Below are 25,281 nucleotides of genomic sequence, written 5' to 3'. Positions count from 1 at the left end.
ATGTGGAGTGTGTGGGTCTAGGGTGCTTGTAACCATAGCAATATATGCAGGTAAGACTTTCACTGAACATGGATCGATTTTCGAATTAAATTGAAATTGTTTGATTGCGCATTTCTTTTTAAAACATTCTGAGTTCTACGCAACTTGATAAGAAACTTTTTCGTGTCTTTCTAATCGTCCGTTTTTGCTGACGATGAAAGCGAGATAAGAAAACAATGACACTGAGGCACCATAATTTTGTAAGAAACACCGAAAACCTTGAATAAGAGTTTTATTTGTTGGTCACATGATTAAATAAACTAAAATTTGTTTATATTGTCTTTATACAAAGTTGTTCTGTACAACGTTCCTAGGAGCTAAGAGGAATGTGAATATGCGCTTTTCAACTTTTGTATTATTATTTTATTATTATTATTATTATTATTATTATTATTATTAGTAGTAGTAGTAGTAGTAGTAGTAGTAGTAGTAGTAGTAGTAGTAGTAGTAGTAGTAGTAGTAGTAGTAGTAGTTGCACAGGGGGAATATTAGTTTGAAACGCATCCTTTGACTCTTTATGGTTCTATTGTTTTGATTGCATTTTTTAAATTAAATTTTTTTTGTTTTTAATTTCTCGTGTCTATTTGTTTCCGTGTATATCATTCTGCTCTGCAGCAAACAGAACATTGTTTTAATAAATAAATATTTTTATTACTACTACACCACCAACAAAAACTATAAATACTACTACAGCACGATATGCATAAAACCGAAAAGATAGCAGCTTTGGTGTTGGTGTTGGTTCTCATTCATCTCTTACTTCGACGTTCTCACCATCCTTGCTAATCATTTATACCTCCTGTGTTCGGACTAAGCGGGGTGTGAGTGCGAGGTGGACCCCTGCCTGCCGAACTGCTACACAGAGCTGGCGGACACCCACCGCAGTGTCGGGTACACGGCGCAGTACCCACTGACCCCCCTCTGTGACATCTCCTTGCAAAGTGGCTGGTACCGCTTCGCGAACGGCATGATGCCCGAGATTTGCGTCCCCAGATTCCACGTGAGTAGTCTCCCCTTTCTCACCTCTCCTCAAGCAAATCTTTGTGCAGTGTATTGTAATCAATATTTTAATCGAACCTCTGAATCCATAAAATTAGTACTATCTTTAACGAAGTTGTTAATTTTTGATTCTGCCTGTTTTTCCAAAATTTATCTTACTATTATAAAATTAAAAAAAAAAAAAAACACGAACAGAAGCCGAAATGTCATGGGGAAAATAGAATTCGGGACATAGTATTACTGATAATAATATTTCAATACTCTCTTCTCTCAAACATGTGTTGTATTCAGTGCGGGACCATAGTTCCGGTGTGGATGGCCGGTAAGCACCCGAACGAGGAGGAAGGGATCGTGGCGAGAAAAGCCTGCGCCAACTTCGAAACTGGAGGCGAGCAGTCGAACCCTTGCTGCGAACATTCTGTACAGATCGCCGTCAAGAACTGCGGCGACTTCTTTGTTTACTACCTGCAGCCCACTCCTGCCTGCCCCGTCGCCTACTGCGCAGGTCCGGAACTTGATCTTTACCTGTTAGTGAGCCACCCACCCACGCAGCCGTTTTTTGTTTTGTTTTTTAATTGTTTGATTTGTTTTTATTGTTTGCTTTGTTTTGTTTTTTATTGTTTGTTTTGCTTTGTTTTTTATTGTTTGTTTTGCTTTGTTTTTTATTGTTTGTTTTGTTTGTTTGTTGTTTTTGATGGGGGATTGTTGAAGTAACCGCCTTTCACTGAATCATTCTGAAAGGCTAAGGCACAAATAAAGAAAAACTTTAAATTTATGTTTTTTATTTGTCATCCGTACTTAATAAATATTCATCTGTTTTCGCTACAAAAGATTTCTTTAGCACTACCCACCTCTTTTCATGACATGATGTAGGTTTCTCATTGCAGTTCTTGCGCCAGTTTGATGACTGGTGTATCCACTAAATTCTTTCCGTCGTCAGTGGACTTCATTCTTCACCCTCACATCACGTTCTCGTGTGAACTCACTGTCTCGTCTTTCTGTCCTCGTGTGAAATCGCTATTTCGTCTTTTTTATTTTGACATCGACTGCTCGTGTCTTTATTTGAGTTCCAGTCATGTACCCATGAATTCCCTACTTAGTGCTTTTCATTTCGTAAAATTGCCTTTCTTTATGTAAGTAACATCATAGTGTGCACGAAAACATTTCAACAGGTGATCATTTTTTTGTATAAACACTCCATTCGAGAACATTTAAAAACACAGACAACCGTATATTTACCTACTGCATTAATATCATATGTCATCAAAGTAAGCAGGTTAAATTTTGTGACTATTGCATGAGACTAGCAGTAAAATTTTAACTGTTTCTATCTCAAAGGTACAAGTGATGTTAAACAGCCATGTCCTGCAAATAAATGGTCAGCGACTGGATTTGAACCATGTACAGGTAACATAGTTCTTCACTCAAAGTCTAGAACTTTCTTCACATCGTTCACATGTTTGCTGGAGGTTTTGACAAACATTAAAATGTTCATCGGTTAACACACATTACTCTGACGTACTCACCCTTCCATTACCAATGATTTCTTCTGTTATCGATGTATTTTTTTTGTTGAGTGCAATACATGTTAACGTGTCGACATCTCATTAGTCTTTGAGGTCCTCATCTCTATCCAGTCTTATCTTTCAACCTGTCATCTGCTACTGTTCTCAGTGACTTGGCATTAAAAACAAAAACTACTCAGCTCCTTACATAATAATTATATGCTATTACCATATTGATTGTTGCTGTTTTTTCATTGTTTACTAACATTGTCAACAATTGTTCCATTTACTCAATGTTGTCGTCTTTTTTTTTTCTTCACAAGAGTAACATATGTTGATGAAACATTTCTTATTCTCTATATTTACTCGTTAGAAAAATTACGTTTAATTTACGGTTTTTCCCAGACGCATATCCAAAGATTGATACAGACCCGGTTCTGAAAGGACCGGAAGTGACGAATAACTCCTTCCGGTTTTCCTGCGAGATTCCTGCCCAAAATAACGACCCTAATCAGATGTTTGAGGTGGTCTGGACTTTTGACGGACACGTGGACTCAGCAATTCCATCGACGGTGCTGAAGTCCACAGACCACGTGGCATATCTGCCCGGGTCATCGCTGAAAGGTCACATGGGAACGAATGTAAATACGATCTCAACTCGTCAGCTCGTCAATCTGCCCTTTTGGACGTTATGTGTGTGTGTGTTTGCGCGCGTGTACGAATGGGTGTTCGTATAAAATCATAAATTATATAATTAAGTATAATTGAATTTATATTTATTTAATCACGCTATAGGAATAATCTTGGACATTAAAATATCCCATCACTTCACTCCACATGTTCATCACACTTGCACGTGAGTCATGTAGAAGCCTCAGGTGTAACGCCTTCAGCTCTAGAAACCATTTCTTGTTCACACCTGGCGTCTGGGTGACCTCTGAACTCTCTCAATCAAATGTTGTTTATCAGGTCGGCTGCAAGGTGAGGACATACTACAGTGGTAGAAACGTCACCAGCCCATGGCTCGATAGCAACACCTACTGGGCAGGCATCAGGGTGAGTCTTGTTGCCATGGAAACGATTTTCATGCAATTCATATTTACTGAATCAAATTTCTCTGGTCTTGTCCTGCTCTATTCTGTTGTAGTTGTTGCTTCTGTTTGTGTTATATATATTCTCGCTGGACATAATGTCTCTTCACTTCCATCAGACGAACCCACCCAGTCTTCAGATCAGTGAGAAGGAAGAGATAAGAAATGTCACCCTGACCTCTACTATCCCCATCGTGTGCGACCACAACTACACGTGCTGCCTAACTGTCAAACTGGATGTTGATGGTCCCAAGAGTAAGTCACATGACAAAACAATACATGAAAACACAACACATGACAAAAGAACGCCAAGACATCAAATGAAAAAAGCATAAAATTACCAGAAATAACATGACAAGACAAGGCTAAAGACGAAACGAGATAAACCAAGTTTGTTGGTTGTTTGTGATTTACTCTGTGCCATCAACTCAGGCAAGAGAGAAAACAAACAACATGATTCACGAAGACACAATATGAACCAAGTTTTCAAAGCAGGAAAAGCAAAAAACAACAAAAAAACAAAAAAAAAAAAACAAAAAAAAAAAAAAACCCCCCCCACACACACACCAGACGGTCAAGCAAAGCAAGATAGCAAAAGACAAAATTTTCAAAATTACTTTAAAATTCCTGAAGAACATCATTAAATGTGTCTTTTAACCGGCTGCACCCTGATTTCAACTCTTCTAGAGTTCGTAATTCGTTATCATCTCACCTTTTCAATGATTAAGGTGAAGATAAGTATAAAGTTTACCAATCCACAACTATGAATAAATAAAGATAAAAAAAAGTAAAAAAAATTTCTTGGTTTCATTTTCCCGCCAGACAATCTTGTGACTGCACACAAGTGCACTTACGACATTTGTCGTGAGGACTGGAACCCCGTGACCCACACTGCCTCAGTGAATGTCCCCTGGTAGCTTCTAAAGACCTCATCACCGATGGCAACAAGGACGTGCTGCTCAGCTTTGAGCAGATCCTGACTGCAGGGGGAGGACCCTACCTGGGTGCCTTTGATGGATACCGCTTTGCACCTACACAGGTGAGTTCTGTTCAGCTCCCTTTGGTACTTCAGTGTCGGTCGAGTGCACAGTGAGAGGCACAAACGAACATGAATGTAAGAATGTAAGAAAATATTTTTAAGGTGCAGATGACTAATATGTAGGTCAGGTTAAGAAGAATCTGATGTCAGGCTGCGTGTATGCCAATGTGTGTGTGTGCGTGCTGCAGATCAAGGTTCTGGATGTCCCCACCAAGTCCTGCTCTTTGGTAGGAGACCCTCATATTACAAGCTTGGAGTCATCGAGGTAAATACATCTTTATGTATCTGTGTGTGTGTGTGTGAATGAGCTAATGAGCGCCGATCTCGCATTTATTTGAGAAGGAGATCGAGATAAAGGTCTGTCCCTAACACCTTGCACACAATCCTGTCTGTCGGAGGCTGTCTGCGTCTGTACAACTTTCATACCCTGAATACTAACCCTGGCCTCAAACTTGTCTGAAAGACAATAGGCATCTTCCTGTAGTTTACCTCTCTCCTTAAAGTTGTCTGAAAGACGTAATGCGTCACGGTGAGCCACTCACCCCATTTCCCACAAACCCCAAAAATGTCCGGAAAGAGGAGTTAACTCTGTACATCACCCTAGGCTGAGTGTGAAACCTGAAAACACTGCAACACTATTCACTTAATATCTGAGACTGAGATGATGATGATGATGCACCCGATGATGATGATGATGATGATAATGATGATGATGATGATGATGATGATTTATTCGTCAATTAAATGATTGTCAAATGTGAAATAATTGCTTTGCCGCTTGTTCTTTCAGACCTTACGACATGTTCAAGATTGGCGATTATACGATGTATCAAAATCCCAAAAGAGACTTTGAGGTAGGTCTGTAATGGCCACCTTCTGTTTCTTTGTCTGACCGATATAGATACATACATCTCTCTCTCTCTCACACACACACAAACGGGTTAAATCAACATAAAACTAAATATAACAATCTACATTTATGACATGCACTAAAGTACTTAATTTACATTTTTACTCCTGGAGTCAGCCAGAACAAAATTAGAAATTATGGGCTGGATGTATATAGATAATTATTTTTTCAATAGAGCAGCATTTACTGATGGTCTGACGGCGGTTCAGATACAGCGATATAAATAAAAAAATGTATTATAGAGAATAATATACAAATAAAATACAAATAATACAAGATAAATATAATACGACTCTTATATTTATAGAACATCGAGATAAAGATACAAATATAACTTTACAAGTAATATGTCTGCAATATAATATATAGATAAAATAAATATTAAAAATAACTTTATTACGTAAGAATAATTAAAATTTTGCAATTGAGTTATTAGAAAGTTTTTGTGCCGCAATTTAATAATCTCTGCTTTTGCACACACCCTGTCAGATGCAAGTTCGTACCTGGCCCTGCGGTCACGTGTCATGCGTGTGCGGTGTGGTCATCCGTGAAAAGAATGACGTCATACGTGTCGACGAGTGCGACCAGCCGTACGCCGGACATCACACGTCTCCGAAGGTGGAAGTGTACAGTAAACCTTTAAGAGAAGGAACTGTCATTCAGCGATCCACCGATGGTCATGAAGTGACCGTAAGTAAATCACTCAGTTCCACAACCATAACAAACGTAATTAACAAAAACGTAATTAATCAATCACTGTTATCAATAAATTAACAATGTATGGAATTGGAGCGAAATTATATATTAATTTATAGACATCTGTAAATTAATACATAGCAAGTGTGGCCGTTGATAAGCCAGACGATGTATGACGAACCTGTTGACATCCGGTAACTGCTGACCTCCCTCAACTCCCTTGACCTCTTCGCGCAGGTCAACCTACCGTCCAGCACGGAGGTGAAGGTCACGGCAGCCGATTATGGACTGGACGTGCACCTGCTGGCGCCACCTGTCGACTCGGGGGAGGCGAGGGGCCTGTGCGGCACTTTTGATGGCAACCCTAACAACGAGTTCACTCACCGTGACGGTCACGTGGACCCCGTGTGTCACTATTGTCCCCGCCCTGACAGCTTCACCGACTCCTGGCGGTACATGGCGCCTCCTGTGACTCACCAAACTACCTGTGTACCTTACCATCCTCCTTCTCTGTCTCCCAACTTCCTCCTTCACTTCACTCTCCTAATCATTTCTCGTCAACTCTTTCTCCGAGTCCTTGTGGTTGGCTGTACGTGTGTGTGTGTGTGTTCGCGCTTTCAAACTGTAATAAAGTAATATCACAGTTCTATAACTTTTCATCACATTTTTATACACCTTGTACACATCTCATTATTCTTTCAGGAACAACCGAAGCACAAGCCTGTTCGAGTCTCTCCCTGTGAAAGTGAGCGATAACTACGAAGCCTCATACTGCACGTGCGACAAGGGGACCAATAATGACGTCATCGCCAACTGCGCATCGAGAGGCGCCATCCCCAACACGGTCATGAAGGTCAGCGACCCCTACACAGTGTCCACAGTCTTACCACTAACACAACTAACATTACCCATGATGTATATCAACACTCTCACATGGTCCACACACTGCAAGACATCTCTGGTTGACGATGAAAAGCTACACGACGACGATTGTTTACCAGCACGTGACATAGAGTAAACTTAAATACAAGATCGCATTTTTTAAATAATTTTTATAATTTTAGTTCTGGATAGAAATGTTCTTTTAATTGATACTTAGTGCCAGGCCTGCTCGAACATCACAAACCTTGCGCCGATCTTCGGGGGGAATATCGGGGGATGGACGAGGCGGTCAGCTCCAGCTTACAACGACGTGGACGAGCCTGACCCTCGATTCAACCCGGAAGACCACAAAGGTACATTTGTGTACGTGCGCGCGCATACCTCTGTACCATTGTAACTACGTGTTCTGTGTTTGTAGACTTGACATTTTTGTTTACTGTATCTGTTTACTTCTATTGCTCTCCCTTGACAGACTTTCAGCCCGGCAATCCAACATGGCCGACACCCAGTGGCATCACCCAGCAGCAGGCTCACACCAAGTGTCTGGAGACACTGCATGGCTCACAGATATGGACTCACTGTCAGGGCAGTCAGGATATCGTGGATACCTACCTGCAGAACTGTGTCGCGGATACGCTAGTATGTAGTAAAGGGAGACAACATAAGTGTTTCTCTCCCTTTCCCCTTCAAATACAAAAATAAGATCGAAGTTACACGTGTGTCTATCGTATGTTTGCATGAAAACATTGATATCAAACTTAGAAAAAATCTTTGTTGCCATTTTAAAGAGCAGGGAACATGCTTTTGGTTGTGACAATTACATCGTCGTCGTCGTCGTCGTCGTCGTCGTCGTCATCATCATCATCATCATCATTTCCTTCTTTATTTTTTTTTATCTATCTCAGTTCACAGACGGCTATACCTTCCTGGAGGGCATCCTGTCCTCATTCACCACAGAATGCCAGATGGAGCTGAGTAGAGATCCCAACAATTACGTCACTTCCCCTGATGGGAAATTGATGATGAAACCGGAAATCTCCACCGACATCTGCAGCGCGATTTGCCTGCGCCACGGCCGCTGCAACAGAGGGCAGTGCATCTGCGACACCGGCTACGAGGGAGACAACTGCCACCTGCTTGCTGGCGTGGGGCCTCAACTGGCTAGAGTAAGGAGGTGCGTTTGTCTCCCCCTTGTTACGTTTTCTTTTTACTTTGTTTTCTTCAATTAAGTCTCTGACTTGTCTGTCCACTTGTTGAAATCTCTCAGTTTTATAAATCTCAAGTTGTCCACGCGGTTATCTTTTGCGATATTTTCCGGTTACCATGACGATGATGTATCTCTTACAGCTCCAATGTTTGTGACATCAATGAGCGGCCATGTCGGAAGGTTTTCATCGATGCCACGAACATCGCCCTCACGGATCAGCTGATGTGTAGAGTACAGGAGGTTCTGGTGAGTCAGTGTCATGACAAGCTCATGCCCATAATGTCCGTGCTATTAAAGTGTCCAGTTCATTTTGTAATAAATCGAGAGCTAATGACTCTTTGTTGAAAGATTTATCTACGATATTGTGAATTTTGGTGTGAATTTTTGTTAGAATTTTTCGTTTTTAGCCGGACGGCTCCGTGTCGCACGATGCTTTCATCCAAGAAGGTCACTTCCTGTCATCCGGGCGCTTGGCGTGTGCACTACCGGATGCACGCATAAAATCAGGTATGGAGACACTTCCTCCACAATGTTTACTAAGGTGGACATTATTTATTTTCATGAACTTGTCTTTCGTGAAGTAGGTGCGCGTGATGGTGTGTTGGTGTCTGCAAGCTCACCTGTACTATTCTGAGAGTTTTCGCTGCTGTGGCTTTGAAGGGATTTTTTTTTACCTGTCGACAGAAAGGTCAGTGAAGACCTTCGTCATTTCTGCGACAAACGACGGTCGTATCTATGGCAACCAGGTGAACGTGACGGTGTTTGACTCCAGATGCCAGACATGCAGAGGAGGAACTTGCCAGCAAAAGGTAGGCAGCCTTCATGGACAGATAATGATACCATTACAGAAATAAGAAAAATATTAATGAAAAAACAGTTGGTCCAACAAAACTAGATCATACTGATGAAGGTGACAGGGGTGTCGGAGGATGTCCTTCTTTTTTGGGGGGAATGGGTGGAAGACAACTCCAGCGATTTTATTAAAGAACAATAGCAGGGTTGTTATTATTGAGAAGAGTCCTTGATATTGTTTTGTTAAGTTGCTGTAGATTTTATGTGTTTAATTTTTCTTTCTTTCTTTGTGATAATAACACCTAACCAACGGTTTCAGAGCTCGGCGTGCCTGATAAATAATCTTTGTTATTTGGACGGCGAGCGAAACCCTGCCAACACCAATGAAGTGTGTCAGGTGACCTACTCCACCACCATGTGGAAGAATCTTCAGACCACTTCTGGTGAAATGAATTTGTGACCTCCGCGGATTGCTTCATGTCAAATGTCCTATAATACCACTGCACGTGCATACTCACAAACACATAACTGCCATAGTCAAATATATCCTCGCATGCACTCACAGAAACACAAATCGTGCAGAGATTAAAAATTTTCTTTCTTATTTACTTTTGTTCTATTTTCTTTTTTTTCTTGCTCTTTCTTTTTCCTTTTTTATAATTTTTGTTTATATTTTTCTGTCGTTCTTTTTTGTTTTTTATTAATTATTTTGTTTACTTATTCGAAATGTGTGTTCATTGTTTCATTTTTGTTTTGTTTTGTTCTATTTTTGTTTCTATCGTTTTTATTCTTTCTTTCTTTTTTTGTTTATGGTTCTCTTTTGATTGTCTTTTGCAGCTTGTTTGTTTGATTTTGCTTTTTCGTTTTTGTTTAGTTTATTTTTTTTTTTTGTTTCATTATTTCTTATCTTTGTTTTTTTCTTTTTGTCCTTTTGTTTTATCATTCTTTCTTTTTTGTTTTGTTTTCCTTTTACTCTATTTCTTTCTTATTCTCGTACCCTCTCGATCTGTCATGCTAGCTATCAATCTGGTCTTTCTGTTGTTGTTTTTTCCTCCCTAGATTTTGCAGTCAGCTAAAGAAAACTTTAATTCGAAAAGTCTAACCACTCACTAATGTTGTTTTGTTTGTATTGCAGGGCGCTATCCTACTATGACGCCCCCTACCCTGTCTGGACCTGATGCTGACTTTATTCTGACGTGCACTCTACACTCAGATGACGTCAGCTCATCAGCACGCTTCGAGGTCACGTGGTACGTTAACGACCAACGTCAGAAATCGGAAACGTTGTACGGCGCAGCTCGGGAATCCACGTACAACCTTCCCGACATGCCGACCACAAGTGGAAAGGTGCAAACATTGATGCTATGTTTATATTTTCTATCACTATTCTTATAGAAATTTCACCATCCATCTTCAATTTTTTTAAAAGATTATTTCTTCATCTCTCCTTTTTTCATTCTTTGTCGCTTGTTTTTTTTCTTTATCGCAATCCCCGCGACCTTTCAACTTGGAATAAATTTTCACGAACACATCATGATAGTCACGTGTAAAGATATTAGAGTTGACATTGAAATCATCTACTCTCTCATCTATCCTCTCATCTACTCTCTCATCTACTCTCAGGTGTACTGCATGGCTCGCTCTTTCTATCGTGACGTCAGCGTCTTCAGTGGCTACCTGACCAGTGAAGCCAAGATGGTGCAGGTATTTATTTATTTGTTTATTTTACCCCTGCCAGTACATACGGATCGTCTTGAATACTGAAAAAACTTTAAAGAGTTTGATTCTCGAAACATTTAATCGCTCCTTTTTCTTTATTTCTTTCTTTTACTCCCTTCACTTATCTTCCATGACTTGCTATCAACATGCGGTAGCTCTGAGTGGAGGACAGAGAAATAATTATTCAGTGTTCAAGACCATCACGCGGTTCATAAGACCTGTAGATGAAGATGATTTATAGACTACTTTCTATTCTGATATTTATTTATTCTTCTATTTAACATTTCTGCTTTTCAGCTTCTCTGTCTCTCCAAATCACTGTACCCGTCTACCTATTTCTATCACTGCTTCAAAATTTCTTGTTCTCTCTGTTGTTGTTTTTTTTTGTCATCGTCGTCGTCTTTGTCATCATGAGGAAAATTGTCGAAATGACAAGCAAAATATTTTTTTTTCAGAAGCCTTCGTAATGGTCCAGCTGTGGCGTGGATGTTATTACACAGACTTATGGCTACATTTATATAATTATCCTTGAGATCCTAGTTGAAAACAGTATATCCGCGCAATAAATGTTTGTTTTCTCGTCATGAGCGATTGTTTACTCTTGAAAAGCACTTTCCTTCTTTCGCACATAGATGTAAAATGTACTTGACGATTTGTTTGTCTGTCTTGTGTTTTGTTTGTTTTCAAATATTCTTGTGTGTGTGTCTAGGGTTTTGTAGTTTGTCTTCATGTTTTGTTTTTGTTTTTGTTTGCTTTCAAAGCAGTTGTGTGACTGTTGTTTTTAATTCATATAATCGTTTTTTGGAAGTTGCTCGTTTATTGGTCGGTCTTGTTGTAGTGATGGTGTTGATTATTCCTACAAAAATACATTCCAAACAATATTTTTCCCGGATTAACAGGAAGCATAAAATTGCGTAAGAAACAATCAAGTATATTTTTATATTTTAGTTCACTGTGTACACTTAGAACTTAGAACATGTCTAAAGAAATTAAGGAAAATACGACACACAAACATATTTTCCATATTTTCTTGTGAAAGAAAATTGTCAGAAGCTCAATAAAGTTTTTTACAAATCAACAAGAAAATACATTTAAAAATATTGCGCTGATAAGACAGAAAGACTTTCTGAGAAATCAGTGACCAAGTTCTATATTTATAAAAAAGATAGCAGGTCTAAAGTAACCTCATTATGGAGATAAGAAACAGTTCCTATCGTACACACGTGTGCTATTGCAGATGTCAGTGTGTTCATTAAGTTTGTAGTAAGAGAGGCAGAAAAAAAAATCTTTTAAACATTTTTTAAGACAGAAAACGAAGGAAATCAGTTTCGGTAAAGCCTTAGTTAACAAAATATAAAACCAATTTAAGCAAAATATTTGCTGTTTGGGTGTTGATGAACCATCACAGCAGCACATCACTGTGAAGTCCACAGGAGACAAAAACACGGGACAGTGAACTAATTAACCTTTAACACTTAAGTGGTTACCTGCCTTCTGATCCTAGTGAATGTCATTTATTTTACATCCTTTGGTAATAATGGAAATAACACGGGTAATAAAGACTTCAAGAGCAGTGAGTAGACATACAAATAAAACAAAACCATGTTTGGACTGAAATACAGATTGCTTGAGTGTCATCATCCTCTAGTCTACGATTCATGCGCAGCAAGTGATCTCCAAAAATAATATATATATATGATGTATGTAATTATATGTACACAGACACGTGTGTGTATCTTGCTTATATTGCTTATATATATATCTCTCTCCCTTCACTTATGATGGGAATGTCGTAACCAGAGTTTTCAAGCACGCGCGCAACGGTCTGTGTGTGTGTGTGTGATTTTTTGAATGGTTTGAATGATTTTTATATATTAATAAATTATTTGTTTTTGAGAAGCACAGAATAATTGAGGTAAAATTTATTGTCTCTTCTAAGTACTGAACGGTGTATGAACCGTGGGATTTAGCAGCTGGTCGACGTTCTGGAACCTTCCGTGACCTCTGAACTCACCGATAATAGTTTGCTGCTTTCGTCACTTGCCGCTGTGCAGGTTATGAGGCTTATGGCCTGTGTATGGCCTATTACAATAAAACATGGACAGAATTGTAAGAACAGAAGAATGATCAGATATCTGTTTGCACTTCTAAACTTTAGCCTTCTTGTGTTTTTGTTTTTCTCAATTCCTTATTTCTTTTTCATTCATTCATTCAAACATTAGAGAATCAACAGCAGCTGAGAGAACCGTACTATATAGGCCATCGGTTTACATATATATATATAGATATATACACTCGGGAAAATTGTAAGGACAAATTATAATAAATCAAAAACCTTGGTTAAGGCTGTAGGTAAGTTTAATATCAAAAGAGAACTCCGACTCTTGTTGTTTACATTTCAGAAGGGCTACACTAATCCTGAGGGCCATTAACTGAGGAGGTGAAAAGACAAAATTAAGATTAAAATAAATTTACATTGGCAGCACATTATATGGTACAGACATCAAGACAACAATAAGAAATAATAGTAATTATAATCACTGTGAATTTGTCTACATCTCCAACACAAGTTGTTTTACTTCTCATCAAACAAAGTGAATAAGTTCATGATCCATATATTGAAATAATAAGTAAAATCCATATCCCCATGCACACATTCATGTACAGATAAACACATGCACGCGCACACAACCTCTCTAATGTAATATATCATTATTTCTCTTTGTTAAGGTTTGACAGAGATGACATGCCAACCGCCATGTCTCACGAGCTACTCTCTGATATAAACATACACAACCGAAATCAGGGTATCTGTAGAATTGTTTTGTACCCTGTTGTTCACATAAATCTGCATAAGTGTTGCTCTGATTCTAATGGGATCATGTCACTCTTACTGGTAACAAGTTGTAATTCTTAGCTTAAATAGTTTAAAATAAATATCTCCTACTCCTTGGTTTGCCCAGACACAACTAAAGTCATCCTGATATCATACAACCAAATAATCTTACTATTCGAGTGAATAGAATACATCATTTTGAAGACCTTCCTTGGCAGACTATTTTGGGATAAAAATGGCATGAATCTTAAATTGTATGCAATTAATTAAATAATGGACACTGCACACCATTGTCTAGGGTAGTATAGACACCCCTGAGCAATTTTATAGCAAAGGTGTGTACTCTGTCACTTATATGAGTATCAGCTGACAGCCTCCAAATTACCATAGTATTGGCTGAATTTGACTATCAAACAGTTTGAAGAAAAGAGTTGTTCTTATTTGGTAAGATAGACTGAAGGAGGAAGTTTTGACTATCACAAATGGACATGTGTCTGTCACGTGGAACACTTCACTTTGGACCTTGTGTTTATCTTGCACATGAAGGCCTATATAAATAAAAAATGTCCCCCAATTCTGTGCCAGCAAATGAGACACATTTGAACACACACACACAAAATAAAAAACGTAGGCGATAACCACGACTTCTGTCAAAGTATGTTCATCGCTGACAGTCACTGGATTTAAAAGAAATGTTGTGCTGCACTTTGTCAGGTCTTGTCACTCTTGCCCTGTGTGTGGGTGAGTCATTGATTACAAATAAATGTAGACAAACAGAATACTTTGGTACTGTTTTAGTTTATGAAGATTTCACAAGTAATTTTCTAGGGACAGATCATTAAGAACCTTCAACGTTTTATGAGCATGATGTCAATGTTGGCCATCATCGAACTGAATTTATGTTGCATTGCAGAATTAAAAAAAATATTAAGCTATAACAAAATAATTACAAGACACATGTAGATTGTTGATTATTTTGGTTTGTTTAATAAGCAGTAATATTCCAGCCTGTAGGTCTGTGTGTGTGTGTGTGTGTGTGTGTGTGTGTGTGTGTGTGTGTGTGTGTGTGTGTGTGTGTGTGTGTGTGTGTGTGTGTGTGTGTGTGTGTGTGTGTGTATTTGATAGCTTTTTGCTTCAAATAGTAGTAGCCTTTTTTTTTAAGTTGTGCTTTATTTCTTTTCTGCTTGCAACACTTTTCCAGCACTCTCCCTTCTGCTTCTTTTACCTGGTTCCCCTAGCTACCATTTTCGCCGCGCCAGAACATACCTGTCCACACTCGGCGAGTAAAGGTCTTTGTCTGTTGTCTGTGGTGTCAAATACCCGACCCTCGCTCTTCACCTTTGGTCTCTGTGATACTCTTATTAGGACTCTGGCACGTTTCTTGAACCTCTTGTTCAGCTACAAAACACAAAATATTCTTAGCAGAAAATCACGATTAATTGTCTTCTATACGTCACAGTGGTAAGAGGCGACACGGACCCCTGCCAGGAAGGTAACCACCAGGTGATAAGGGAGGTGCATCGCTCCATTCGCTACACGATTGGGTCCATGGAGACCCCCATCTGTGACACAGACCTCATACCTGGGTGGTACATTTTCAACTCCACTAAGGTCGAAAAAATCCCAGAGAGCTGCGTACAAAGATTTCACGTAATTATTATTATTAAAAGGCCGTTTTAATGGACACTTAATTTGTTGAGTAACAACATGACGTAGGGATTGTACATGGATAAGTTTGTGCTGCCAAGGCCTCGGCCAATGGGAGAGCTGGGACCACATTATCAATTAGTCGCATCCCTGAACAAACATGACTTTGGCTTCTTTCTCTTTTTTTTTACCCATGTATCTTGATAATAGATGATAGTCTTAGACATATATTATGTATTTTAAAAAATAAGGCCTTGAGCTGAACTTTAGGCAGTCACTTCATACGACTCTCTCTTTAAGTTTAGATACAGTGAAAATAAATATTCCCATTAGTTCAAGACAGATGAACACTTGTGTTCAGCCGCTACACGTGATTCAGTCATCAGAACAGTGAGAATTTTCTTCAACTTTTTTATTTGCTTCACTCATTCAGTGCGGGACAGTAGCTCCTGTGTGGATGTATGGGGGCCATCCAGGTGTCGCAGACGGCATTGTGACAAGAAAAGCATGCGCCAATTTCGATTCTGGCCAGGTCCTGCTGTGATTTTGATTTATCGATACAAGTGAAGAACTGTGGTGGTTTCTTCGTTTACTTTCTGCAGCCCACCCCAAGCTGCCCCATCGCCTATTGCGCAGTTAAGATTTTTTTTAAAATTCTAAAGTCTTGATTGTCTGAGTATCCTTCTACTGTCTTAATTTCGGGGTTACTTTTTACATTTTTCTAATATTTAAGTCTCGCCTAGTTGATTATGATGTGGCATGGCAATAATTTGCCAATTGCTCTTTTTCAACTAAAGTATGTATGTAGAGGTTACCACCACTCGGTTACATGTACAAGCAGGTTTTTTTCTCTGTATAAAATAAAACAACAACCCATAAGGTCTAAGTAATTTTTTGCCAAAGATGTCTTCGTTTCAAAAATTATTTTGTACACAGGAGATCAAGAGGTTTGCCCTGCTGGCAAGTGGAGCGACAGCGGCAGTCCACCATGTAGAGGTGAGCAACATCTACTGCAAGCTCAATTATTCTAAAATGTGTTTTCCTTTGAGAGAAGAGTTAAGCATTACTGATAAAAAAAAATCCTCCTCCTTTTCATCGTTATAATCATCATCATTAATCGGGTCCATGAGCTCGTAAGGATAACTCTTCAGAACAATATTTTCTGTTTATTTTCACTGCTGACTTTTTTTCAGATGTGCATCCAAAACTTCGGTCGGAGCCAGTCTTGAAAGGACCAATAGTCAATGGAAGTCAATTCGAATTTACCTGCACCATTGATTTTCCTGACGTGGACCCGGATGCAAGGTTTGATGTGATGTGGACGTTTGATGGTAAAGAAGATGATGTCATAGGGTCAACAGTGTTATCAGACCCCGACCGTGTGGCGCATTTAAATGGCTCTGCCCTAAAGGGCCACATGGGTACTGAGGTGAGTCTGTCTTCTCTTCTCTCTCCTCCTCTTTCTTCTGCTGTCTCTTTCTAACTCATTCTCTCTCTCTCTCTCTCTCTCTCTAGTGAATTTATGAATGAGTGGTATTTAACTGGATGTAAAGTGTGTATACTGTAACTTTTTATTTGTTTTTGTTTCCAGTTTCTGTATTAATATTGGCATTTCTTGTAAATGGCTTGTGAAATATCCCTTCTTGTAGTGCTTGGTGTTTCCATGACAACTAATGATCTCCGAAAGAGGCTCGTTAACTGAATTTAGAGGATAAATCCATGGAAATATTATTAAAAATTACAAATGATTGACTAAAGCCTTATCAAGTTATGATGAAGTCAACTTTGACCTTAAAAGTCTTTTTCAGGTAGGGTGCAAAGTACGTTCGTATTATTTCGGCAGTAGCTTACCACGGAGTCCTTGGTTATCCAGCAACACCTACTGGGCAGGAATCCGGGTAATCTTATGTTTTAATATCTTGTTATAAAATTCTGCCTCTGAGCTAAGATATAGTTCATCTTGAATTGTTCTTGACCGACATATTTTATGTGCGAAGACAAGTGTAAATTGTAGTAATGATAGTTTGACAACAGACTGTGCAACTGGTGAAGGTTTTGACAGGTTAGGGTCGTCACGTGATCTTTACGTCGTCGGGGAGTAAGGTGTTAGGGATTACAATCATCACACACACTGGCCCCAAATTCAGAATGTGTCTTCACTCCCTGTTCATCGCTGCCTTAAATTTCCTAAAACACATTAACAGGGACAACTGGCACACTGACATAGACTATACATGTTTAGTCTGTTGACATAATCTATATCAAATGTCTTATCTTAAAGGTCCGTACAAAATATACTGCATTTATCATCATCTTCATGTTGTAGTCACCTTGTGTCCCATTTCTTGCTGTCGCACTACTACTGTATGTTCACAAATCGTTGACTTTCTACATGTCAGACAGATCCACCTGTTCTTCAAATCAGTGAAGCAGCAGAAGAACTGACCAATATCCGTCTCACATCCACAATCCCAATCATTTGCAACTTTCCCCAAGATTGTTCTCTGACCGTAAAGCTCCATGTGGATGGTACAGCAAGTAAGTACATGTATGCGGTTTACTCTATCTACAAACTGTCTAGCTTTAGGTTTCCTTCGTCCCTCGCTGGTTCTAGAATGGCTAAGTATTAGTTCATTTTATTCCTGCTTCAGAATTTGAGTGAAATACCTTTCTTTCATCTAAATACACACATATGACAATGAAAAGACATGATCTTCCTTGTATATCACCGCCGCCATCGTTCCTTTTGTTTTTTCCCCATCAGATAATGCTATGGCCAACATCTGCCAGTACAAAATTCCGGCAGTGGACGGGTTTACTGACGTACAGGTAGTGGCCAAGAAGGACCTCATCAACGACGGTGACAAGGACCTCCTCTTGAGCTTTGAGCCAATGCTAGGGGTTGGTGTCGGTGGACCCTACCTCTCAGCTTTCGAAGGCTATCGTCCTCAGACAACGAAAGTGGGTACAGGTAGCAGAACGCAAGAAACAAAAAGGGGGGATAAATTTGATAAATACAATGTGCGGACACGCTTCTATTACTACACGCGGTATTAAAACAGGAAGAGTAAGTTACCTGACTAATTCATTGGCTTTTCAGGTCACTGTGAAGGATGTCGGGACAAAAACTTGCTCATGGCAAGGAGACCCTCATATACAAGGGTTCGAATCCAACAGGTCCGTGATAAATCTTACATTAATTGATCATTTTTTAACCTGTAGAGCTTACCGTTTACATCTCTATTCTTTTAGATATTCACCTTGTCTTGTTTCCTAAGAAAAAATAACCCGGCCGGAAAGTCTACCTGGTAGATAGACTGAGCAAGTCATGGGTAAATAATTACCAAAAAATCATTAACAAGACGAGGCTGTTATTATAATTCAATAATTTCAAACCTCGGCAGTAGCCATCATTTTTGAGCAGATGTAGCGCTGGACCTGACACAGAAGCTCGCATTCGTTGTGAGAACAATTATTGTGTTTCAGAAAATTCAACCTTTACAGAGTCGGAGACTACACAATGTACGAAAATCCCAGTAGAGCCTTCGAGGTTGGTTGATAACTTTTTTTTGTTTTTTGAGATAATGTTAAGATACGTCTTTATTTCCAATCTTAGGATACGTGTTTGTTTTCATTTAATGATATGTTGTTTAGTAAAACAATCACGCTGTCAACAACTATTGTAACCATCTGAATTCTTACTAAAGTCAGATGAATGGTTAAAGAATATACTTTGTTCTTTTTGAGAACGGTGTCTGAAGAGATTTCTTGGAGAGGTTTATAAAGTAAATTGTAGCTCATTATCTTTCTTCATTTAAGATACAAGCTCGCACGTGGCCGTGCTGTAGCATGCGCGTGACGTGCGTATGTGGCGTGGTCATCAGAGAGGTCAACGATGTCATTCGAATCGACCAGTGCGACCAGCGGTACGGCAACCCTCACACGTCACCAATCATCAAGGTGTACAATGGACCGTTGCGAGAAGGAACTAGTATACAGAGATCGAGAGACGGCAGTAGAATCACTGTGAGTGCCCGTATGTTGCAAATTAGCATTTTTCTGTACCTATACCTCCATTTAGACATTCGTTCACTCTCTTGAGCAAGACTAGCTGTAATGAACATAAGGTGGGGTAAAAAAATGTTCAAGATGGACTCAGCGACTGAGAAGGTTGACAAGCAAGTCATCCACGGTTAGTCCATTTAGCAGACAGACCAACATTCTTCCATTCAATCGCTCTATTTTTTTTTCCCGACACAGGTAAACCTTCCCTCAGGTACTGGCATCATCATCCGCCATCAAAACTACGGCCTCGATGTGGACATATTGGCATCAAGCGTGGACCAGGGCAAAGGGAGGGGGGTGTGCGGTACCTTTGATGGCAACCCTTTCAATGAGCTCACCCACCGCAGCGGGTTCGTGGATCGGTGGAGCGATCTGCCAGAAGCCTTCACACAATCTTGGCTGTAAGAGTGCCTGACTTCTCACCTTCTAGAACACCCTAGTAATGTGGCAACGGATGCTGCTGCTGCTGCTGCTGATGATGATGATGATGATGATGACTATGATGATTTTTAGTTTGTTTCCTTTATTTACTGTCATCGTGCATTTTTGTGGATCATGTATTTCAGAAAAAGCGGACAGGAAAGCTTGTTCAAGTATATTCCGGCCAAAATAACTGATCCTTATACTGTCAGATACTGTTCTTGCGACACTGGGAACAGAGTCAACTGCACGCCTGCACCTGTGTCTCCCAACACTGGAGTACCAGTCAGTTTTATGTTGCAGTTTTAGGACATACAGTGTTCAAAAGTCAAGATTCTCTATTGACACATGATTTTTTTTAACCCTTTACTAGGGGAGATAATAAAAATAAAAATTAAAATACTGTATACGTCGAACTTGAAACATTAATTCAGTTTAACTTACAACTATTCGAGTGAATTTAACTGCCTCGTCACATGTATACATACATTCTGATAAGTGCATGAATTTCACTGCAAGAGATGTATGCAATAGTTTAATAATGTCACATGTTGCATATGAATGAGAACATTACATCATCTTAATTGAAGTGTCTCATAAATAAATAAAGATAGGCGCATGTAAGCTACTGCTTGCCAATAGAGGGTAAAATGTAACAAATAATTTCGCAGTGCCCGGGCTGCCCTCCCGCACCGTATCAACAAGTAGCACCAGCGGGAGGGAAAAGGTCTCTGACTGACGCAGACACGGACGAACCGGAAGCTGTGTATGATCCAGACAATTTTACAGGTAAGAATCCCTTGCTAAATTCACCTGAGTTACATACATGCTTCAAACCATTTCTAGACTGTTGGTTATGGAGGTGGGGTGTACAGGCGCTGGGGGGAGAATTAATGTGAAGTGTAGAATATCAAGGGTGTCAAAGTATCGAGGATAACGAGATAAAAATGCAGGGTAGGGATGCGGGTGAGTTTATGGGTAGGTGTAAGTATGTAGCGCTGGAATTTTTAACATTTGCCGATATCAAAAAAAGGAAACTCTATTCGTTGTTTGTTTATGTAGACTTTGTGCCCGGAAATGCAACATGGCCGACACCCAGTGGCATCACGGAAGAGCAAGCCAGGACCAAATGCCAGTTGGCTTTGACTAGCTCCCAGCTGTGGACTCACTGCCAGGACAAAGAGAAAGTGGATAACTTCATTGAGAACTGTGTTACTGATATCGAAGTGAGTCAATGAGTCCTTAGGAGGGTTTACTCAGTGAGCGATGAAAATAAACTGAACTACCCATCGTTCGGGCACCCGGTTTACTTTCTGCCACTGACTTCCACCTGTGCTCATATTGTCAACCTTTGATCTCTCACTTCATTTCTGTCATTTTTCTGTTAGTCGCGGATTTACAATAATAATGTAAGTGCAGCTGTATTTTCAAATGCTCAGAGACAGTTTACAGTCACACGTTTCCTCTTCGTTATTCTTCGTCCTTTTATTTTTCTGAAATCTTTTGCCAGTTTGGAGACACATTCGAGTTTGCGGACTCCTACAGGGAATCGTTCGAAACTGATTGCCAGCTGGAGCTCAGCAGAGACCCCAGAAATTACGTCACTTCCGCTACAGGAGAACTTGAAATGAAGCCGGAACTTTCTACGGACATCTGCAGCACGAAGTGTCTGCTTCATGGAACCTGCAACAAAGGGCAGTGTGTCTGTGAGTCCGGCTACACGGGAGACAACTGCCATCTTCTTGCGGGCAAAGGACCACAACTCTCTAGAATCAGAAAGTAAGTTGTTTTAGACATCCATTGTCAGTTTAAAGGTATAACATTGATATGATAAATCGTTAATTATCGGTGCTAATTGTCTGAATCCGGTCCGATGATAATTTCGCTATTTTCTTTTCAACCTTTTCAGCATGCGCCATCTTTTACATATATAAATTCGAAAATTTTAATTTTCCTTTTACCATTCAAAGACAAAAGTTGTCACGGTAGGACAGGTCACTCATACCTAGCTGATCACGACTGTTTCTTACAGTTCCAACATTTGTGACGTCAACGAGCGGCCATGTCGGAAGATCTTCATCGATGTTAGTAACATCGACCTCGCGGATCGGCTGACGTGTAGAGTGCAGGAGGTTCTAGTGAGTCACAATCACAAGTTGGTGCTTCTGTAATGTTATGTCACGACATGTCCTTTCTGTAATGTTATGTCATGACAGTTGGCATTTCTGTAATGTTAATGTCATGACAGGTTTTGCAAGTGTATCTCTTGCGGGTACCTGTAGTTTATTTCATATTAATTTTTCACCAAAAAGGTAAGAGAAATAAATCTTCCCTTTTCTCTATTGCAAAAAATCTCCCTTATAAGTTATATAAAGTTTCCCATTCGTGTCGTCAGTAATTTCAGCCCACAGCATATAAAACCTTCCCAGCTATGTCTATGTTGTCCCAACTCCGAATCGTCCTTTATGTCGAAGTACTTTTTCTTTCAGAAACAGCATTGGAAGGGCTTTCATCTCTGGATTAAAAATAAAACTCAGAATATAACTATAACTATCAAGCAAAGTTATTATGGCAGTCACACAAAATATGCAAGGGGTCAACCAAGACAGCAATCCAAATTTGATTTTTTTTAACAGCCGGATGGATCCGTTTCACAAAATTCTTCCCTGGAGCAGGGCGAGTTTCTTTCTGCTGGCAGACTGGCGTGCAACATTCCTGACGCAAAGGTCAAAACAGGTGAGAAACCCTCTTAGAACTGTTTTTAGTCCTTTCCTTTCATGTGGTCGCTCCGTGTCCAAATCTGACAAGGAAGGGACTTCATCAAACTAACACGTCACGTGACCTCACTAAAGTAACATGAGAGCCGAAGTTAGTCGCGATGGGGCAAATGAGTCACGTGGAAGGACTTGAAATGCTTGCACATGTGTGTGTATGTGGAAAGTGTGTCTGTCATGCCCTACCATGTTGTCAATAATCTACCAACAGAAAAGTCAGTAAAGATCTACCTCATTTCCGCTTCCAACGATGGTCACATGTACGGAAACCAGTTGAACCTGACGGTGTATGATTCCCGTTGTCAAGCGTGTGATGGGGTCTCCTGTCGCCAGAAGGTGAGTACATGTCCTCACCCACACACTGCGACTTTTTCACATAATATTCACGTTCACGAAAAAATTTCCCCTCTCTCTCTGTTTTATTTTTTCTTTGTATCACTTCCCAGCTTCACTGTTCCTATTTCAAAAATGTTAAAACTCACATTCGAACCCATGCTTTCAATGTTCCGCATTAGATACCTGGCTGCATCGAGATATTTCACGTGCGGTGTGACCCACTATCAAGGAAGACTATCGTAGTATAAGGGAAATAACTCTCACTCGTAAGTCTATAAAGTGGGTTTGTAAAGACGGACAAACCAATCGTTATAGACAGACGATAGTCTCAGCTTAAGCTAAAATTATCAAAACAAAAACGAGGTTATTAATTATTTTTAAAATCACAAAAATCGTAATTGTACCCGGCCTGTGTTATGCTGTGGGGAGTTGTCTGTACGTTTGTCTTCCTGTCTATTGTACAGAGTACAGCGTGTCTGATTGACAGTCTGTGCTACGAGGACGGATCCCAGAACCCAGCCAACACCAGTGAAGTGTGTCGCGTGTCCACCTCCACGACCCAGTGGACGTCTGTGGCTCCTGTCTCGGGCAAGGATAACATTTTCTCCCTCCATCACTTTTTACCAGGGTGCAGATTTCTTTCTGTTTATTTTTCACTGTGAAAACTGTGTTTTTCGTGTAAATATTTACTCTTCTTCTCCATGTTCGTCCTCGACTCTTGATTATTGTCTTTGTGTCTCTCGACTTCTGTCTCCAGTTGACTTCCCAGTCATCACCGCGGTCAGCCTGACTAGATCACCTGACAACAGGATGCTGCTGTGCACTATAAGCTCCGGCGATGTAAAACCCACAGCCAGCTACCGCGTGACCTGGGCTGTCGATGGCGTCTGGTATCGCGAGATGGAGGTGTCGAGAGGTCAACTACAAGTCGTCCTCGTCCTGGCAAACTTCAAAAACGCTCATGAGGTTTGTTGATGGCCAGGAGCGATTGTATGCATATGTACGCGTGTGTGTTTGTGTATGTGGTGTGTGTGTGGGTGTGGGTGTGTTTGTGTGTTTGTCTATGTGTGTCTATCGTTAAAGTATCGTCGTTGGTCTGTCGTCAGGTGATGTGCCGAGTGCGGTCTTACTACAGTGATCGAAACATCCTCAGTTCTTTTACTGTCAGCAATGTTTTCTCCCTATAGGTGAGTTTTTTGTTTTTTTTAATCTCTGGGGTATGAATCTATAATGTTGTCCTCTTTCCTTTCCTTTTTTCTGTTTTTCTCTAGTGCGCGTGCGTGCATGCGTGTGTGGTGCACATTCATGAAGCAGTGTTCGTTAAACTTATTTTGTTTATTTTATTTACAGGATCATCGTGCCGGTTAATCAAAATCCCATCATTTTTTTCCTTCCTGTTATCATCGAATACGAAGAGGAATCCCACTATGTGATGATATTCAAATAATATCTTCTTCACCTTGAAGACTAGTCAATAAAAAAAAAATCACTCACCATTATTGCCTATACTCTCCTTAGGTGTTGCTTACTCTGGTTTATTGTGTGTGTGTGTGTGTGAGACTATGTCCTCCCAATCTGTTTTCATTTAATTAAATTAAACGTTAATTTTGTAATGAAGATACACTTTGACGGTAACCAATGGAAACCTGTCTCTATTTAAGTCTAACACAGGAGTAGATGTATCAACATTACACCAACAACTACATTCCGAGTCGCTCTGGGCTTGTTGAGATAAATGGATGTGAGAGTGAAAACAATACGCGCTTGTCTTCATCCAAGATTCGAGGGCACAAACTGGAATATACATAGACATCTACAAATACATACACGGATATTTTAGTTTCCAAATTACAAAACAATCTTTATCACCAACCATGTGTCATTCCAGAAACCTTTCTCTCCAGTCTGTCTATTTTTTTTTCTCCTTAAATCTGTTCACTTGTCTTCTGCTCTCTCACTCTTTTCTTTCTCTCTATCCCTTACTGTTTCTGTCCTATCTTTTCTAAACCTCTTTCTCTGTCCCTTTCTTCCCTTTTTTGCTTCTTTCTTTGCCTCTACTGTCTTTTCCTTGCATTTACTTTTGTCTCTTTCTTCCTTTCGTCTCTGTCTTTCTCTACCCATCTCTTATTCTTCGTTCTTCCTCTTTTTTCCGGAGACAGATGTACTTCACCTGTTTCTTTAAGAAATTTTCCTTACTGTGCCAAGAAAAATCAAAATCAGAAGGTCAAACCTTCAAACCATGATAGCTGTCATCAGGCAGTAACAGGAGCCCCGATGTCTTATCTTTAACTCTTGGTTATCGAAACGATTTGCTATTAATAGCT

At 39.9% G+C, this 25,281-nt stretch overlaps 2 protein-coding genes across 2 annotated transcripts; both read left to right on the top strand.

Annotated features, from left to right (window-relative positions):
* On the top strand, window positions 1-11,463 carry LOC112555624 (von Willebrand factor D and EGF domain-containing protein-like). The gene is made up of 23 exons (XM_025224053.1): window positions 1-7; window positions 855-1,039; window positions 1,330-1,569; window positions 2,377-2,445; window positions 2,963-3,184; window positions 3,513-3,599; window positions 3,754-3,889; window positions 4,552-4,673; window positions 4,862-4,938; window positions 5,464-5,527; window positions 6,073-6,273; window positions 6,517-6,731; window positions 6,982-7,132; window positions 7,379-7,514; window positions 7,634-7,800; window positions 8,067-8,335; window positions 8,509-8,614; window positions 8,776-8,875; window positions 9,053-9,177; window positions 9,480-9,603; window positions 10,296-10,507; window positions 10,784-10,864; window positions 11,335-11,463. Exons 1-23 carry the CDS (start codon window positions 1-3, stop codon window positions 11,344-11,346), a joined length of 3,108 nt encoding a protein of 1,035 aa, XP_025079838.1. The 3' UTR covers window positions 11,347-11,463.
* Window positions 11,464-14,356: 2,893 nt separating this feature from the next.
* On the top strand, window positions 14,357-24,443 carry LOC112555935 (von Willebrand factor D and EGF domain-containing protein-like). The gene is given in 24 exon segments (XM_025224547.1): window positions 14,357-14,456; window positions 15,175-15,365; window positions 15,796-15,887; window positions 15,889-15,998; window positions 16,299-16,358; window positions 16,556-16,791; window positions 17,171-17,260; window positions 17,762-17,900; window positions 18,127-18,323; window positions 18,463-18,539; window positions 18,849-18,912; window positions 19,182-19,388; window positions 19,623-19,828; window positions 19,994-20,132; window positions 20,519-20,636; window positions 20,910-21,073; window positions 21,358-21,626; window positions 21,880-21,985; window positions 22,484-22,583; window positions 22,833-22,957; window positions 23,422-23,545; window positions 23,715-23,923; window positions 24,064-24,144; window positions 24,308-24,443. Coding segments are annotated over 23 exon segments (3,153 nt in total). The 5' UTR covers window positions 14,357-14,407; the 3' UTR covers window positions 24,308-24,443.
* Window positions 24,444-25,281: the final 838 nt, after the last annotated feature.

The sequence above is a fragment of the Pomacea canaliculata genome, linkage group LG14 (genome assembly GCF_003073045.1).
Source record: "Pomacea canaliculata isolate SZHN2017 linkage group LG14, ASM307304v1, whole genome shotgun sequence".
Taxonomy (NCBI): Eukaryota; Metazoa; Mollusca; class Gastropoda; order Architaenioglossa; family Ampullariidae; genus Pomacea; species Pomacea canaliculata.
This window is presented reverse-complemented; position numbering and strand designations above follow the sequence as displayed.

Excerpts from the sequence above, each read along its gene's own strand:
- LOC112555624 (XM_025224053.1), top strand. Across the intron at positions 1,040-1,329 it reads TTTGCGTCCCCAGATTCCAC|TGCGGGACCATAGTTCCGGT; the intron begins GTGAGTAGTCTC and ends TGTTGTATTCAG. Across the intron at positions 7,801-8,066 it reads ACTGTGTCGCGGATACGCTA|TTCACAGACGGCTATACCTT; the intron begins GTATGTAGTAAA and ends TATCTATCTCAG.